At 39.1% G+C, this 17103-nt stretch overlaps 1 protein-coding gene across 2 annotated transcripts; it reads right to left on the bottom strand.

The window, feature by feature from the left end:
• Positions 1-890: 890 nt before the first annotated feature.
• Positions 891-17078, bottom strand: CMC2 (C-X9-C motif containing 2). 2 transcript variants are annotated; one of them, XM_065663030.1, is made up of 5 exons: positions 16948-17078; positions 12416-12510; positions 11554-11691; positions 6049-6120; positions 891-4029 (listed from the first exon to the last, which is right to left on the bottom strand). In XM_065663030.1, exons 3-5 carry the CDS (start codon positions 11632-11634, stop codon positions 3955-3957), a joined length of 228 nt encoding a protein of 75 aa, XP_065519102.1. In that variant the 5' UTR covers positions 11635-11691; positions 12416-12510; positions 16948-17078; the 3' UTR covers positions 891-3954. The 2 variants fall into 2 exon arrangements, with proteins under 2 accessions (XP_065519102.1, XP_065519101.1); XM_065663029.1 differs by lacking the exon at positions 12416-12510 and having other exon boundaries at positions 16948-17076.
• Positions 17079-17103: the final 25 nt, after the last annotated feature.

Below are 17103 nucleotides of genomic sequence, written 5' to 3'. Positions count from 1 at the left end.
ACCAGTGAAAGGCTCTGTAAAATAAAGCTAAAATCTAAAGGGACCACTAAGATTTGCTATGATACTCTATTTTAGTCAATGCTAATAAAATCAAATTAGTAACTTTAGTGTACATTAATGAATGAAAGCCCAAATGGCTTTAATGGATTTAGTAAAATCCATTATGTTGCCCAGGATGAGAATCCCCTTTGCTTAAGCACAAGTGTTAATAATTAATTTTTAATTAAGATGTCAGATTTAGATATTGCAGTTTTCCTGTTGTTCATATTATTTTAGGTATTCCACAGAAATGGGTTTTCATTTATACAAAAATCTTCTATTAGATCTCATGCAACCAACACCAAGAGATTCCTGACTGTTGAAGACACTGTATTCATGAGATGCAGACCTCTAGCAAAGTGAACAACACATTGGAAATACTCATTACAATAATTCACAATTACACTAGGCACAACTAACTCTCCCACTGCGTATTTTAGTAATAGCTAATCACATGAATCATTCCTGTGGTGTACCCAGACTACATTTCTTACAGGAGTTTTCTGAGTACACCGTGATACTCAGGAGGTTACGCACGTCTATGAAATTCACCATCAGCTCATCCCTCTGTTTGTGTGCAATTACCCCAACTCCCTCTGCCATAATTCCTTGAGGGTGATACTAACTAGAGTGAAATGGGAAGACAAACAGTATATTCATGATATATTAACACTCAGTGCTGCAGCTTAAGAGTCAAACTGGATTAAAATCCTGCTGTACAAAGAACCATGCAAGTATGGCATGTTTGAGCCACTTGATACCAAAAAGCCCAAAACAAGGCGAAAGAGATACAAGCCATACATGAGATGAGATGTGAAATGGTATAAAGAAATAATACACGAAAGCCAGTGTTACAGCTTTTTATCAATTTATTAATGTCAAGAAATCACAGCTGAAGGATAAAGATGGATAATTATTTAAAGATGGTAATGTGCTGAGTTCTTGTCTCCCTGTCAGCGTGGGATGTCACACACGCAATAGGTGCTGCCTACGCTCTGTATTGTGCTGGTGAAGTACAGCTGCGCTGCACCAGGGTGCTCACTGCCAGTGATGGGTGTCCTCGGTTAATTCATGGCAAGCCACTGAGCACTCACTGAAGTATCTCTCACATTAATTTCCCCTGACAGACAACTAATGTTTCAAGCTATTCCTAGCCGAATTGAGCACCAGGACAGTGATCTTTGCAGGCAGACTTAAACACCAGAGCAAGAACTAGCCCTGCTGTACTTACATTATGCTGCTGCTGTTGAGCAGAGTATCTTTGCTTCTGAAGAAAAACAAGATGCCAGCATTTCATTTTCTAGCAAGAGAAAATATACACCAGTAGTGTTACCAAGTGTTTCTGATAGAGCTGGAGAAATTTTGCTGGGTAGTTATCACTCCCTTGCTCTGTATTCCTCTTGTCCATGTATTATTCTATACTTTTGCAGCATTTGAACATGGAAAAACCTCACTGCTGTGGCCAGGTCTGTTTTACAGCTGTCATTTGCCCACTCTATTTGTATTTCCCCCATCTCCACTTTCCCATGTGAAGTGCCCAGGAGCTCCTCATACACGACACAACACAAAATGCCATTGAATTTCTTTTTTTTCTTCTCTCTCAAACTTGCTCTTTCAGAAGGCACAATGGGTAAAATGCTTCTATACTCAAATGACATTGCAATAAAGTGGCTTCAAAGTCATTACAGATAAGGTTTACTTCATCCAACACATCCCCTACTCATCACTCAGCTTACTTTAGGACAACATAAACTGCATTTTGCATTTCACACTTATCTTCATTCTCGCTCAAGTAAATTGTAAGCATTATTACACTACTGTGTCTCAACTTCAAGATCAAATTAGCAACATAACTTCCCCTCTCAAAAAGAAAAGGAACAAAAGCCCAGGAATCAATGAGCAATCTCATACTACACTACTGGTAGGCAATTAGCAAAGAAGCAGGAGGATGAACATGGTAATACTTTTACTAGGTAAACAGAGTTCATCTGTAAAATAGGTTTATTGCTAAACATAGTTCAAAGTAGCAATAGAAATTGTGCATGCCATTTGGGCTTTCATTCATTAAGTGCATTGATCTCTGAAAACATGATTCTGACTAATGAGCTGTGTTAAGTGGCTCTTGAATACTTATTTTGTTGCTATTCTAGTGAAAGACCTGGACTCACAGAAGCTGATGAAAGAAAGAAAATCTTCAGTGCTTCTGCACTCAGGTATCAGCTTTTCAACCCAACCTCTAGGACAATTCTCTATTTATTTACTTAAAGATTACAAGCACAACCAAATCCTATTTAAGAGCTTGCCTGAAATAGATTTTGTCATCCAAATGGAAGGATCGAGGATGCAGAGTTGGCAGCTAGGGAACTTCACTATAAAATGCGCTTCAAAAGTATTTTGAAGACTACCAATACAAAGACTGATCCACTTCCAGCCACTAAAGTATTTAATTCAAATAATGCACTGTTTACTTGTTCTAAGAAAGCAGCACATGAAAGGACGCAGAAACAACTGCTTCAGTTTTTCTTAAAGAGCTTTCACTGATATTTGTGGTTAAGTTTTACCAATTTAACTGGTTTCATCCGGCTATTGAAAAAATAAGCAAAATTATTCTAATTAATCTCTCAAAATAGGTCACAAAATACAGCTTTCTTCCAAAAAGCGGTGCATGTACTAATTTCAAGACAGTGTCAACAATGGTTCTTGCAACAAACCATAGAATTCATTGTAGAATAGGCACCTTTTTTTTTTTGGTATATTTGGCTCTATAAAAGTTGTTGGGTTTTTTTCTCTTTTAAACATTCTTTTGCTGCTAGGTGGAACAGAAAAGTAATTTAAAAATAAGGTGAACCCAGCAGACACCCAGAGAAGCAGCTCCATTGCTGCATAACCCAGCATACGTTTTAATACCAAATCTTCAGAATTCAGAGACTTGTTGAGGGCTTTCTGTAGTTTGATGGGAAATAAACAGCTCTTGTAAGCTAATGAGGCACCTTGGTTAACACAGTACTTATTGACTTGCCCAGCTAAATGGCAAGATACACTTCCTTTCACTTCAGTGTGTTTTCGTTCAATGGCAAAGGAATTCACCTTTGTACCAGAGTATGTGGAAGAACTATTCAGCTTATATTTTTGGCAGCACTCGTCTTTGAAAACCACTCAGCACACATTGACTGTACTTAACAAAAATTAAGGCAAAGCTTTGTAAATCCCTGGAAATGTTCCATTATGAATTTCTGAAGCTGCTTGCTTTTGGTATGATGAACAAATTGTCTTACAACAGCGTACAATGTACATACGGTTGGCAGGAAGGATTTTTAGTCTTCTCAGTTGGAAGATAGTAGTTTCATCATTTGAACTCAAATAAAAATACTAACACTCCAATTATTACTTGATAGGCAATTTGCAATTTCAAGCCACATCTGTTTAAAATGTCTTTTTACTAATTCATTTAAGAAGTGTTATCACAACACTAAAAAGAATGATGAAAAAAGTAATTCAGTGTTTTGCAAGGGGAAAAAAAAACAAAAACCAAAACCAAAAAACAAGATAAGCAAAAGAAACTGCTAAACACAAAGAAATAAATACAACTCAGCACAATGGAGGGAATATAGCAGCACTGAATACATAAATACTCCACACACACCGATTCCTCCTTGCTTAACGATTGTAACAAAACTGTGCCAGAACAAAGACTTGCCACAACATTTTCCTCTAGACATCAAAAATTAAGCTGCAAGAGATCTTTTATTATATTTATTTTTTCCACATTGTCTGCCTTGCTGGGAATGACTATGTATCAGGTGTGCTTATTTTTTCACAAACTGAAGGCTGAGCATTGGTGGTGGGAAGGAAGTATTCTGTCAACTTCCAACTGAGCATCCCTATTGAGGTGCAGCTGTCCAGCTACAGAACCACTCACTTCTCCAGGTTTTTCCGAGCATTAATTATACTCCGTCGCTTCGCACGGTTCCTGGCCCTGTTTTCTTCATACTGGAAGACAGACAAGGAAATTAATAGATCAGCTGTTATTATTAAGCAGACAATTTAAAAGTGTAGAGAGTTTATTACTCACAAACAGAAACAATATCTTTGATGGACTAGAAATGCAGTTCTAATTAATATCTATATATTAGTTCATTTTCACTTTGAAATTAATGTTTATTTGATTAAAAAACATGTCTCTAAAATTGTTAAACTAAAGAGATTAGAACGCTCCAATAAAGAAGATCCACTTAATCTTATGGAGGAACGTAGACAGACATTTTATGTATGACAGCTACATTTCACACATGAACTAGGAAAAAAGTTAATATTGCTGCTATTCCAGAACACAGGTCAGCCTCTTTCGCTTTTAAAAGATACCGGTTAGCTCGTCTGCCTTCTGAAACATGAATCTGTCATCACAGACTTGGCCTATTTTTGATCCTGGTCATTAGTTATATGCACAGATGAAGTATTATATCAAGATGAAAAGAAGAAAGACACATTTGGGTTGAATGAGGGTAAGACATTTCAGGGGCTCATTTTATGGCTTAAAAAAGAAACACAACAGAGACAGGACTCCAGTGTAAAACGGAATCAGGGCCTTCACAGTTTAGATACGTATTTAAGACAACAGTACTTTCAGGTATGCCCCTGCACTAGCAAAAGCCTGAAGACCGAAAGCCCAACTTTCTTTCACTACAGCCAAAAAGGAGACTTCTTCATGGCTAAAAGAAATGAAGAATTAAAAATCAGTGCATGATCTGATAGATATATTTCATGAGAAGCAAGTTATTCTTGGCCTTAAGTTAAACTACGCATTTTTTTCAGCTTTTTATTAACTGGTATCAAGAATAAAGCCCAAGTAACCCACAAATACTCAGTACGCTCTATATAACGTAATATACTACTAAGGAGATTAACTCTAGAAATGATTTGCAATTTTTCACCCATTATACTGATTGGTTTATAACTGAAATAATGGCTTGAAACATTACTTAACATTAAAAGAATGCTAAACTTTTTCCCATGCCAATATTTAATTTTTTAATAACCCATCCATCTTTTTACATAGAATGAGAACAATGGATATTTAAAAGCTAAATCTGTACCTATTCTAAACTTATAAACAGCTTTTCAGGGGCTTCCTACTAATGGCAAATCAATTTATAGTTTACAGACAGATATAGGTGACATCAAGAACTTCTTTTAATGTGAAGGCTTCAATGGGACGATGAAAAATAAGATTACATGGGAAGAAACTTATTGTCCGTATCTGTGCTACAGGGGAAATAAAAAGGTATTTGGCACAAGCAGATGAAATTAATTCCCGTAGACTGACAGAGGGAAAAGAGGGGCCCAAACTGTTCTGACTATCATTCACTTGACGTTTCCCTTTTTAGGTACAACTGTGAAATTTATGTCAAAATCAGTTAGTATTTGAAGTTAAAAGGTGTGTGAAAAGTTAATGTATGCGTTTTGTCACGTACGCATGACAACCACGAATACAAAAACCGGTTGATACTCTTCTGAAAATGTGCCCATTAAGTGAATCTAAAGTCCTAAAGTCTTCCATTCCTTTGTATCTGTAGATGTAGTACAGCAATAAGTAGGTACTAAGCAGCAATATTTTCACTTAGAGCCTTAATCAGCAACTCATCAGGTAGTTTCAGTCAGTATAACTGATTTCAGTAACAAGTGTTACTTATGCAGAAGGGACCATTATTGCTTTATATTCTGTTCTGTGCAAATACTACTACTAAAAAAATAGAATTCAGAAGCAGCCTGTCAAGTGCCAGTTAAAATGTGTTTGCCTATTTTTGTCTATGCAAAACCAGACCATGCCATTTGTTAAAGCCAGATTTTACCTGACAAATTTAACAGAGACAGTTTAAATTTAGTCTCAGATGCCCACTCCAGTATGCGCTTACATTTATTGACTGTACTACTTAGTAAAAATCAACTCTACGTCTACACCATGGACTTTGGTTTTTTATTAAGCATTTAACTGGTAGATGTGTTTCCTACCTCTTTCTTTAAGCACTTCCGCATCTCACGGTCGATATCATTGCAGTGGCCAAAAAATTTCAGAATGTTGTGCTGGTAAGAGAAAAAAAAAAATAAAACATTTACAATTCAAAGATTCCTTCCTCTGAAGCTCTAAATTTCTTAGAAGTCACATTTTCTCCTTTTGTAAAAAGTGATGCTTTGTCACTTCAGTAGCTAGAAGTTGGAGTTACTCCTGAAACTCATGTGTGTCACCCCCCCACTGCTGAAAGTTGAAGGTACTCACCATGCTGTACAATCAGACTAAAACAGGATACCTAAACTGAAGCTAGGAAGCCTAAATGTTGAACATATATTTTATTGATCTAGGAATCAGTCTTAGAACTTTTGCACACACTAACTTGAGTAACATATAAAAAAATAAATATTCTGAACTCCAGTCTGTGACACAAAACCATCTGTATCTACAGGCATCCTGGAGGCAGTGCCCTCTGTGCTTGAGTTTTCATTATTTCTTCATAACCTAAAGAAGCAAGAGACTTGATGCTCCATCATCCCATCCACACAGAGAATGTAGTGTTAGTTCAGAAGATGCAGGTACTAGGCTTAAATGACTGAAATGTTAAAACTAGTATTAAAAATGGGGGATTAAATTTCTCCAGATCTTAAGGTTAATAAATAAGATGCATTTATCATCTTTCTGACACAGTTCAACTGTAGGCCTTACGCATACTTAAGTGTTACTTAGTTTCTGAAAAACTGCAGGCATATCCTCATGAAGACATTCCACCCTAACTTGATATCCACCATAAAAATCTGTCCTCTTCGCCAGGACTCCCTGGAGCAATTTCGTATTACCAGCCATCAAATCACCCTCAGAATGCAGTCTTCCAAAAGGAATACTTTCTCAGAGTGACGCTTGCTACCATACCACAGTACGTCATAGCAGAATCTGGTAGCAGAGCCATTCATCCAAGCAATTCAGAAGACCTGTAGGAGTGGAGGTTTTAGTAGGTATTTGCAGCTGCACAATCAATAGAGAATCAACCAACCTTTTAAAGAGCTAATGAATTTGGGGGAGTGGGAGGAAAGGCCATGAAGAACAAAACAGATGAGAAAGAAGTTGCTTCTGTATTTAGGAGGGAAACGTACACACATCTAGTTGATGAGCAGCTAGATGGATTTACACAAGCAATACAGGAACACTGTTAAGAATTCAAACAGTGGACAAGATTTCATCGAATAGAACATGATTGAAAGTAGGATCTGATTAATAGATTATGACAAACACTTAACTGTAGCAGTGCTATAATTAGCTTGTTTATACCTCTCTGCTGTATAAATGGCATCAGATGATACTCTGAAGCAGTTGCATGTGACAAATGGTCACTTTACCGCAAGCTGATCTTGCTTTTACTGCATTTTCATTTTAGCTAATACAGATATCATTTTGTATTCTGTTCCCGTGTCTGCACGTTACATTTCAAGGTGAATGTTTGTATTTCAAACTAACTCCACTCTTATTAGTGCATACAGTGGGTGGAATGTATGTTCTGGAATATATGTTTTGGAATCTGTGTTTTGGAGTTCAAGATCCTCAGGACTGTGAGAAGGGCATGCAGCAAGTTCACTGCCCTGGACTTCAAGAGAGCAGATTTTGGCCTCTTTAGGAACCTGCTCAATAAGGTTCCATGGGATAAAGCCCTAGAGGGCAAGGGGGCCTAAGACTGTTGGTTGATGTTCAAGGATCACCTGCTCCAAGCTCAGGAGTGTTGCATCCTGACTAGAAGGGAATGCAGCAGGAGGGCCAGGAGGCCTCCATGGATAGATAAGCAACTGCTAAGAAAACTTAGAAGGAAAAAGGAAGTTTATAGAAGGTGGAAGCAAGGACAGGCAGCCTGGGAAGAATACAGGAACATTGTCTGGGAAGCTAGGGAACAGGTCAGGAAAGCTAAGGCCCAGTTAGAATTAATAATAGGGATGTCACAGATAACAGGAGTAATAGATTAATAATAGACTAATAACAAATTATTAGTAGGGATGTCACAGATAACAGGAAAGGCTTCTATAAGTATGTAGCAAACAACAGACAGACTAGAGATGTGGGCTGTCTCCACAAGGAAAAGGGAGAACTGCCTATCCTGGATTTAGAGAAGGCTGAGGTTCTCGATGACTTCTTTGCCTCAGTCTTCACTGGCAAATGCTCTCACTACACCACCCAAGTCTTGGAAGGCAGACGCAGACACTATGAGAATGAAGACTTTAGGCCCACTGTAGGAGAGGATCAGGTTTGAGATCATCTTAGGAACCTGAACATGCGCAAGTCCATGGGACCTGATGAAATCCATCCGTCCTGAAGGGCCCTGAAGGAGCTGGTGAATGAAGCTGCTAAGCCACTATCCATCATGCTTGAAAAATCATGATGGTCAGGTGAAGTTTCCAACCACTCACAAACTTGAGCCAGAGGTTATGATGACGGGGATCTTTGTAGCATCGCTTCTGTTCATTGAGAGCTTCCACTGCCCTTTCCAGTATTACTGCCAGATTACTCTCCTTTCCACCCTGGGGGAAGGTTTGCTCTGTCCACTTGACATACCTACAGATGGGATATATAAATAGGAAGTCAGTTCTGAGTAAGATCCCGATGACTGGAAAAAGGGAAATACAACCCCCATTTTCAAGAAGGGGAAAATGGATGACCCAGAGAATTACAGACCAGTCAGTCTCACCTCTGTGCCTTGCAGGATCATGGAACAAATTCTCCTGAAGAGCATGCTAATGCACATGAAAAACGAGGTGGCTTGTGACAGCCAGCATGGCTTCACTGAGGGCAAATCCTCCCTGACCAATTTGGTGGCCTTCTATGATGGGGCTACAGAACAGATACAGGGCCAGAGCAGTTGACGTCATCTACCTGGACTTGTGCAAAATGTTCGATACTGTCCCACGTGACATCCTTGTCTCTAAACTGGAGAGACATCAATTTGATAGGTGAACCACTCGGTGGATAAAGAACTGGCTGGATGGCCCCATGTAAAGAGTTGTGGTCAATGGCTCAGTGTTTGGCTGGAGACCAGTAACGAGTGGTGTCCCTCAGGGATTGGTTTGGGACTGGTCCTGTTCAACATCTTCGTCGGTGACATAGACAGTGGGATTGAGTGCGCCCTCAGCAAGTTTGCTGATGACACCAAGCTGTGTGGTTCGGTTGATACGCTGGAGGGAAGGGATGCCATCCAGAGGGACCTTGACACGCTTGTGAGGTGGCCAATGCCAGCCTTATGAAGTTCAACCAAGCCAAGTGCATGATCCTGCCTGTGATTCGGAGCAATCCCAGGCACAGCTACAGGCTGAGTGGAGAAGTGATTCAGAGCGGCCCTGCAAAGAAGGACTTGAGGGTGTTGAGGTGAGCTATAAGAAAGAAATTCTTTACTGTCAGGGTGGTGAGGTGCTGGTACAGGTTGCCCGAGTAAGCTGTGAATGCTCCATCCCTGGCAGTGTTCAAGGCCCATTTGTATGGGCCTTGGAGTAACCTGGTCTAGTGTGAGGTGTCCCTGCCCATGGCAGGGCGGGTGGAACTAGATGATTTTAAGGTCCTTTCCAACCCAAACCATTCTATGATTCTATGCTTATTTAGTCAGATTCCTAAACTGTCAACTTTCTAGCTGGGATTACGAGGAAAAATAATAAGTTTCTCAAAAGTAATTATTATGCCAATCCAGTGATATGATTGCAAGACAATAAGGATTTCTCTCACTAGCCACCTATGAAAATAAGTCTCTTTAAAGTGTGCACTTCATACAAGAGAGAATTATTAAACCAACCAAACAAATCAAAATAATGACATCAAATAGGAATCCCATCAACCTCTCCTCAGTAGATGCAAAACTTGATATAATGAGCAGGTTCTAGATCAGAAATAAATCAAAACGACTGTTATGAAAATGCGCACACAGGACACCCAATTAAAAAATAAACCTTTTCATCTCTCAGGAATATTAATTTAAATTGCAGATGAAGGTTTTTAGGACATGCTGGCATGATAACAAAATAGGTTGCAGTCACTGAACTAACTACATTCACTGACTTCAGATTTCAGTGACTTCAGTTTTAAAAGAATATTTCAGTACATTCCCCTTGAATTTTAAACAAAAAGGTATCTCTTCCTTTCCAGTCAGTGTGAAAGAAGCCTTCTCTTTCTGTTCCGAGACTGCTAGCACAAAGACTCTCTTATAGCTGAGCATAAGACTGACAAATGTAATTCCTCTTCATGTAAAGATTAACCACAAACAAGACTGAAAGAATACAATCCTGTGTATGACTCTGTTATTGCTGGTCCTGGTCCAGCAATTTGACTTCAGAAGTCAAACTGGCAGTAGATGCCTTTGAATCACTTGCTGCCAAGGAATTCAGATACACCATTTAGTTCTAGTGTCCTGTCAAACTCAAGGCAGACCAATAAGCTACATTATATAAAACGCCTATACTTGCATATTAGCATTCCTTGTTAAAAAACAAACAACACTCAATCATTATTTTCAAGTAGTATATTTCTAGATTCTCTAATCAAAACATAGCAAGGCCAACTATGTATGTACCAAAAAGCAAGACAAATCTGAGTGTATTTTCTTTCCTGATTGGGTTTGTTTCACAATTATGAAAAATTAATGCCAATATTTTAATTTTATATTGCCTATAGAGGTTTTAGTTTCCTTACAACTGATAGTCATTTTACTTGGCAATCCTTTTAATATTACAGTAGTTAATGCAAACAAAAAAAAAAAAAACAAAAAGGAAAAAAGACAGTCTCTGCAGTCTCTCAAATGACCTAAACCATTTTTAGGCAAACTGAAATTTTAGTACTTAGAGGAAAAGTGAACTCATAGACTTAATACAGCTGACTCTGCTACATCTAGAGGTTTACTACAGAGCAAATTAGAAAAAAGACTTTTAAATAAGTGAAATGAAGATTCCATCTTTATCTTCTTGAAGCAATAACGAGCCTTGAGAAGCTTGAACACAATTTGGCATTTTACGTCCTTGGGTAGGTGCTTATTACAAAGATGTAAGTCAAACAGTAATTCTCATTTAGCTGTCCAAGCACTGAATGTAAGGCATTGCTGCATGTCCAGATCCCCATCAATATATCTGCTTATAAACAGATTGAAGCATCTGCCCAGTTGACAGCTGAAATATGGAAACATTGGAGCATACAAAATGAGGGCATTTCAAGTTGGTGTATTATTGTTTTTTGAGAGGCACAGAGAACTAAAAGGTGCAGAAGTGATTTCGTTTCTTAAGACAGACTTGTCAAGCTGTAGCACAGGGAATTTTAAGGCATGTTTTAGTTCCTACAGAAATCACTACCAAAATTTTACACAGTTGTCAGTGAAAACATACTAGCTATATTTCATGGCTGTTCTGCCTAGAGGGGGTTTTTCTCTCTATGATCATATAATATTCTCACTAATTTATCTGACACTCATTTCCCCAACCCACCCACTCTTCTCTCTGCTCAAAACTCCTTACCTCCTTATGACACTTCTTGAGCAGACTGATAACTAGGTTACATTCCTCAGTGTGCAGATGAGGAGACAGGTCTGGATGCATCTTTAGAAAGGGATAATTTTAGTAGCACAAAGACAAGAATCTGAGGAAAACTTCCACCTGCCAACATTAAAATATGAAAGTATAACCAGAAAGTTTGAGTTAACCAGTTAGGGTATTATCACACAACTATTTTAACAAAATATATTTTAGATCAAGATGCAGCTTAATACATATGATTTCTATTACACAGTTTAAAGTAATTAAAACCAGCACATGCCTGCTCTTCTACACAGCCCAAATATTAGCACTTAACTGGAAGATTATATTCCTTGCTATTATGAACATAAGCATGCATTTGGGATTTTAATTTTAAGGGACTGCCTAGCATCATTAATCTTTCTTGAACTTCCTTTTCACTTTCCTGAGTTGTCTTCTTTCTAGTTAAAAAAAAAAAAAAAGTTAAACATAGGTAATTTTCTTTCTCCCTTCTGCAAAGATGGATCAGAACACGAAGCACAACGACATTTCATTGCAGCACTCTAAGAACTGGCATCTTTTTAATTATCTATGCACTTTTTGAAAATCCTGACGCAAAGCTTTGAAGATGCTTTTAAAAACAGCACTTAATCACTCAGTCAAAACAGTAATGATTTGTTAAAGTTATGTCCAGCTGGAATGGCCCTTCTTGCAACTTCACACTGTTCCCTCTTGCCCTTTCACCATGTTCCTCTGAAAAGCATCTGGATCTGCCTTCTGCAGGAAGCCCCTACACCTTCCAGCTGTGGAAGACAGCATTTAGGTTTCCCTTGAGTCTTCCCATTTGAATACTAAAGCAGCCTACCTCCCATAACCTTGCTGCATAGGCCAGCTGTTCCACCCTCCTGATCTTCTTCGTTTCCCCTTTGCTGGACTCGGTTCTTAACCACTTCTGTCAGACTGTGGGACCCAAAGATGAACAAAGTATTTCAGATGTATCTCCAAGACTACCTAGGAGAGGGGAATACTACTAACTTCCTCCTGGCTACCCTTCTAACACAGCCCAGTGTGCCGTTAGCCTTTGTTGCCACAAGGGTGCACTGCTAAACCGTGTTCTAACTTCACGTCAACCACAACCCTTTTCTGCAGTCGTTTTCTGCAGGGTTCTGTGAGCTTGAGCAAACTTCATTCTGGAAGTACATTTTTATGTTACCTCCCATGTGAACAAAACGAAAACTCCACGTAATTTTAATTTCCAAGATCTTCTGTTGAAACGGATGAAAGCGTCATATGACAGCAGCTGAAATGACACTTTTGTTGTGGAAGATCACTTCACCAGAGAGGGAAGAAGAAAATTCCAGTTCATACAAAATTCTGACAAAATTCTACACTGAATTAAAAAGATGCCTTTTGTTTACTTAATATTCTATCATTTCCCTCCCCACATCACACACACACCGCCCGCCCCGATATGACCTTTCTAGCTGCAGTGCATCAGGCAACCACCACTATAACTTAAACTAAGCAGCCACCACTGGTTTAACATTCCAGCTAGACACTAGTAGCTACTGGTCAGATTTTACAGTTGCAGAATCCCAATACTGAGCTGCAGTGCTGGCAGCTCTACTCTACACTGTTATTCCTAGAGTATTTAAGTAATCTATTCTACTTGAGAAGGTATGTTCCCTAATTTACCCAGTGTTTCCTATCGTGTTCAGCTTAACAAGAGTTACATTCCCACAAGCAAACTAAATTTTAAAAACCCAAACAGATTTAAAAGCCTCTTGACATCCATGAGGATATGTTCCACATGGCGCTGCAAAAACATGTAGTAAATTTTTTCAATCCTCCCCCTTACTATCTGGGAGTCTAATAATATTACACTACATATACTCTTAGTACAGAAGAAGTTGGAAACAATACAAGTTGCTTAAGCATTCTGTTCAACAAATTTGCAAATGAACCTCTAGAAATATGACAGCAGGAGCACAACAGTAAGAGTAAAGTGATTAAGAACCCTACTGTATTATTGCCACCAGCTTTTGATTGCATGCCACACAAAGTCAGTATGTTTTAAATTTATCAGTGGATTTTTTTGATAGCACCAGCGTTAGCATTTCCTGGAGAGGGTGACCTGCTCAGGGACTGTGCATTACTTTAACATGTGTGAACCTGGATGATTATTAAATTTCTCCATCATTAAGCCTCCAACTGCTCTTCCTAACACTGCCATCTGAGCTGGCTATCTCAGAAGGAGAAAGCAAGACCAGTGCCATAGTGAAACGGGTAGCATGCACATCAGCATAGGCCAGAAAGTCAAAGGGAGCATTTCAATGAAAGAGTCACTATTTCTAAACTAAGATTAGTAATCACTGCCATTATTTACAGAATTACTCTCACATAAAGTGGATGAAAGCTATCAATGCCACAAACAGATAGGTGACAGTGCATTTCATCAATTAAGAGCCTTCTAACAATTCAGATTAGTTTTTCCAATGGCATATTTTGCAGGATAGATGCTACAAATCAGAGGTGCTGTCACACTAGTTCTTAGCCAAGTACTCCTGAAATTAGGTTTCAAATAACATTCAATATTAAACTCTTTCAATCACCAGATATGGTACTCAGTTCATGTAGGCACCAAAGGAGTAAAGTAACAAAAGTTCTTACAGTGGTCATGGAAGGTTTAACTGAAGCCTCTTAAGTACTTTGAAGTTCATGACTGAACAGTGTTATCAGTGCTCAATATTACATTTACGTTTAGGAGTTTCATATTAGACAGTGATCAATGAATGATCAGAAAAGGCTAAAATATTTTTGCTGGAGGGGACTGACTCTGACAGATTAATGAGTTTCAAGAGTAACAAAAACATGCATGAAAAAAGATGGCATAAACTATTGTTTCCTTAATTTCTTTTTTATAGTGTTCTAATCTAAAATGAAGACAGCAGTTGCCATCTTACCAGAATTTAAGTCCACATGGATGGAATTTTGGTAGCTCATAAAGAACGCAAGTATGAAAAAGCTTGGGGGGAAAGAGATGTGAATCCCAAAAAACAAACAAACAAATAAAACACTGGGAATAAGCAATATGTATTACTCTGATAAAACTACTAACAGAAATTCTGGATAAAGAACTCCATTAGGTTGCTTTAGTCTCACTGATCAACCTCATGCTTAATATTTCCATATGTGGGGGACAACAATGAAAGAAAGGTTTAAATCTAGATAACTGCTTTCCTAAGATGCTTTTTCCATATGGCATTATAGGAGACTTTTTTAAACAAAGAGACTTTTTTTAAACAAAGAGACTTTTTTTAACAAAGTTTTGTTAATTTTCCCATTTTAAAAGCTGCCCATAAAACTCTGGGTTGTTGGTTTTTTTTTTTCCCAAGTTTCAAATGTCGATGGTAAAAAAAAAAAAAAAAACACCACCAGATGAGTTCACATACTGCTTAGAAAAAAATGACTTCTTAAACCAAAATGAAAATCTTTGTTTACTAACCCTGAAATTAAAAAATTGCATCAGAGCATGTTCATTGCTAGTAATGAAGCTTCTTACCCAAAATCAGAGCTCCCTTTGCACAGCATTACAGAACACACACATTTGCTCCAACCACTTAAGTAACAGCACGAGCTGGCAGCATCACCACGCAAAGGAGACCACATCCAGCTCTCCACATTGCTATATAGCCACTCTACTAACAATGTGTAACATTTACTTTCACACTTCATTTCACTGTCCAACCTGAGTAACACAAGTTATTTGAAGTATTAAGCTCTTATTTACATAGTATTGTTCTGTTTGGCTTTGGAGAAAAATACTTTTGATCTAAACAGCTCTTCGTTTACTCAAATCATTAGTGGTTTCTGTAAGATTATACAAAGTTTTAGCATAAAAAAAGATTCAGCTCCACACCTAAATTGGTTAGTGTTACCTAAAGGTATCATTCACCTCACTTCAGCAGAATTATCTTTCATATACAGTTTATAAATATTCTTGATAGTAATAGCTTCGAATGCTCAGATCAATTCAGTGAAATGAGAAGTCACAGTTGATGAACACCATTTCAAAAACCTAGGGAACTCTGAAGTAAAGACTCTGCTTCTAGCTTTCAATAATACGGATAATGTCTCCCCAACTAGGATATTAATGTATGCAGCTGTCCTTAAGGTTGTGATTAGGCACATCAAGAAAGACCCTCAACTTTCCACCACTTTCAAGAAACTTAGAAATTCACCCTAATAAACTAAGTTTAGCTAAGTCTTTCAAATATTTGTCATAACCCCTTGAGTATCAGTCTACAAAACTGTGCAGGAGTTTTTCAGTATTACATATGACAATGGGAAACAATCTAGATACATGTATATGTGTTATGAAGACTTGTAAATAGTAAGGATATGCAAAAGGGGGTAAATTATGCCCACTTTAAAATGTTTTACATTATGTAGATTGCATTTACTTTCCCTGAACCTAAAGAATAAAAAAAATAAAAAAACCCACCAAACTTTAATAAGATTCATACCAATTTTAATTTTTTACATGACCACTTTCTGCCAACAATTCAACATCCTTTACAGGAGCTGAATGTGTGCTTACCTGCTACTTGTAACTCATAAAAATACATCATACCTGATTTTGTACTTCGCAAACCAAATCAAGGTGTTATCCTAATGACTAAAGCAAGCTGAAGGCCAACTTGAACATCAAGTAAGTTCTATTTCTGGCTAAAATAAATGATCAAGGGAAGTACAGTAAGGCATTTTTGCCTCCTGGCGGTTATTTAAGGCTGTATTCACACAACAACCATCTCCATAGAGGATCAAAAGGTTCATGCTCCCCAGTCGGAAAAGCCAGTGTCTCTTTCCTTGAGCAGCCCCTGGAGGAAGGCACATGGCACTTGGCAGAAGCCGGTATACTGCTAGCGTAACACAGCTATCAGGTGAAAGGAGCTGCTGCACCTACTGTTCTCAACAGTTATGGCAGAAGCAGAGAGGCCCGCTTAAGAGCCCTCACTGTCTTCCTTCTGTAGTTTCTCAGTGCTCCCACAAGTCCTCAGACTGGTGATGGGGTATGCACACACAGAGGGAAAACCAAGCTTACGACGGCTGCAATACAGCCTCACGTTCCCACTCAGAACGGCCCTCCTGAAAGCCCTGCTCGAGTCCTTAGGGAGGACGGGAGCAGAGGGTCCCAGAAGCCGGCCTCAGGAGCCGGTCCCAAGCCGAAGCAGGGCACGTCACGGCTCCCCGCAGCCAGGTGTGTGGCCGGAGGAAAGAAGGTGAGTGGGGATGGAGCTTCCCCACGTACTCCTCTTTTCCTTTAGGCCTCGGAAGGAACAACACCTCCCGATCGGGCCCGGCCAACGCCTCCCTCTCAGCCACCCTCACACTTACTCCAGCCCTCAGAGGACGAGCGCACGCAGGCACCACGGACGCGCCCCCGGCGCACGGACAGGCCGAGGCACGGCCGCCGGGGACAGACCCAACCGGAAACCCGCCCCCCGCGCCGGGCAGACGGGAGGACAGCCCTCACGGCGCCGGCGCCGGGCG

This window comes from Lathamus discolor, chromosome Z (assembly GCF_037157495.1).
Source record: "Lathamus discolor isolate bLatDis1 chromosome Z, bLatDis1.hap1, whole genome shotgun sequence".
Lineage (NCBI taxonomy): Eukaryota > Metazoa > Chordata > Aves > Psittaciformes > Psittacidae > Lathamus > Lathamus discolor.
This window is presented reverse-complemented; position numbering and strand designations above follow the sequence as displayed.

Excerpts from the sequence above, each read along its gene's own strand:
- CMC2 (XM_065663030.1), bottom strand. The coding sequence starts at position 11,634 with ATGCATCCAGACCTGTCTCCTCATCTGCACACTGAGGAATGTAACCTA. Across the intron at positions 6,121-11,553 it reads TCAAGAAGTGTCATAAGGAG|CACAACATTCTGAAATTTTT; the intron begins GTAAGGAGTTTT and ends TTCTCTTACCAG. Across the intron at positions 4,030-6,048 it reads GGAAGTGCTTAAAGAAAGAG|TATGAAGAAAACAGGGCCAG; the intron begins GTAGGAAACACA and ends TCTGTCTTCCAG.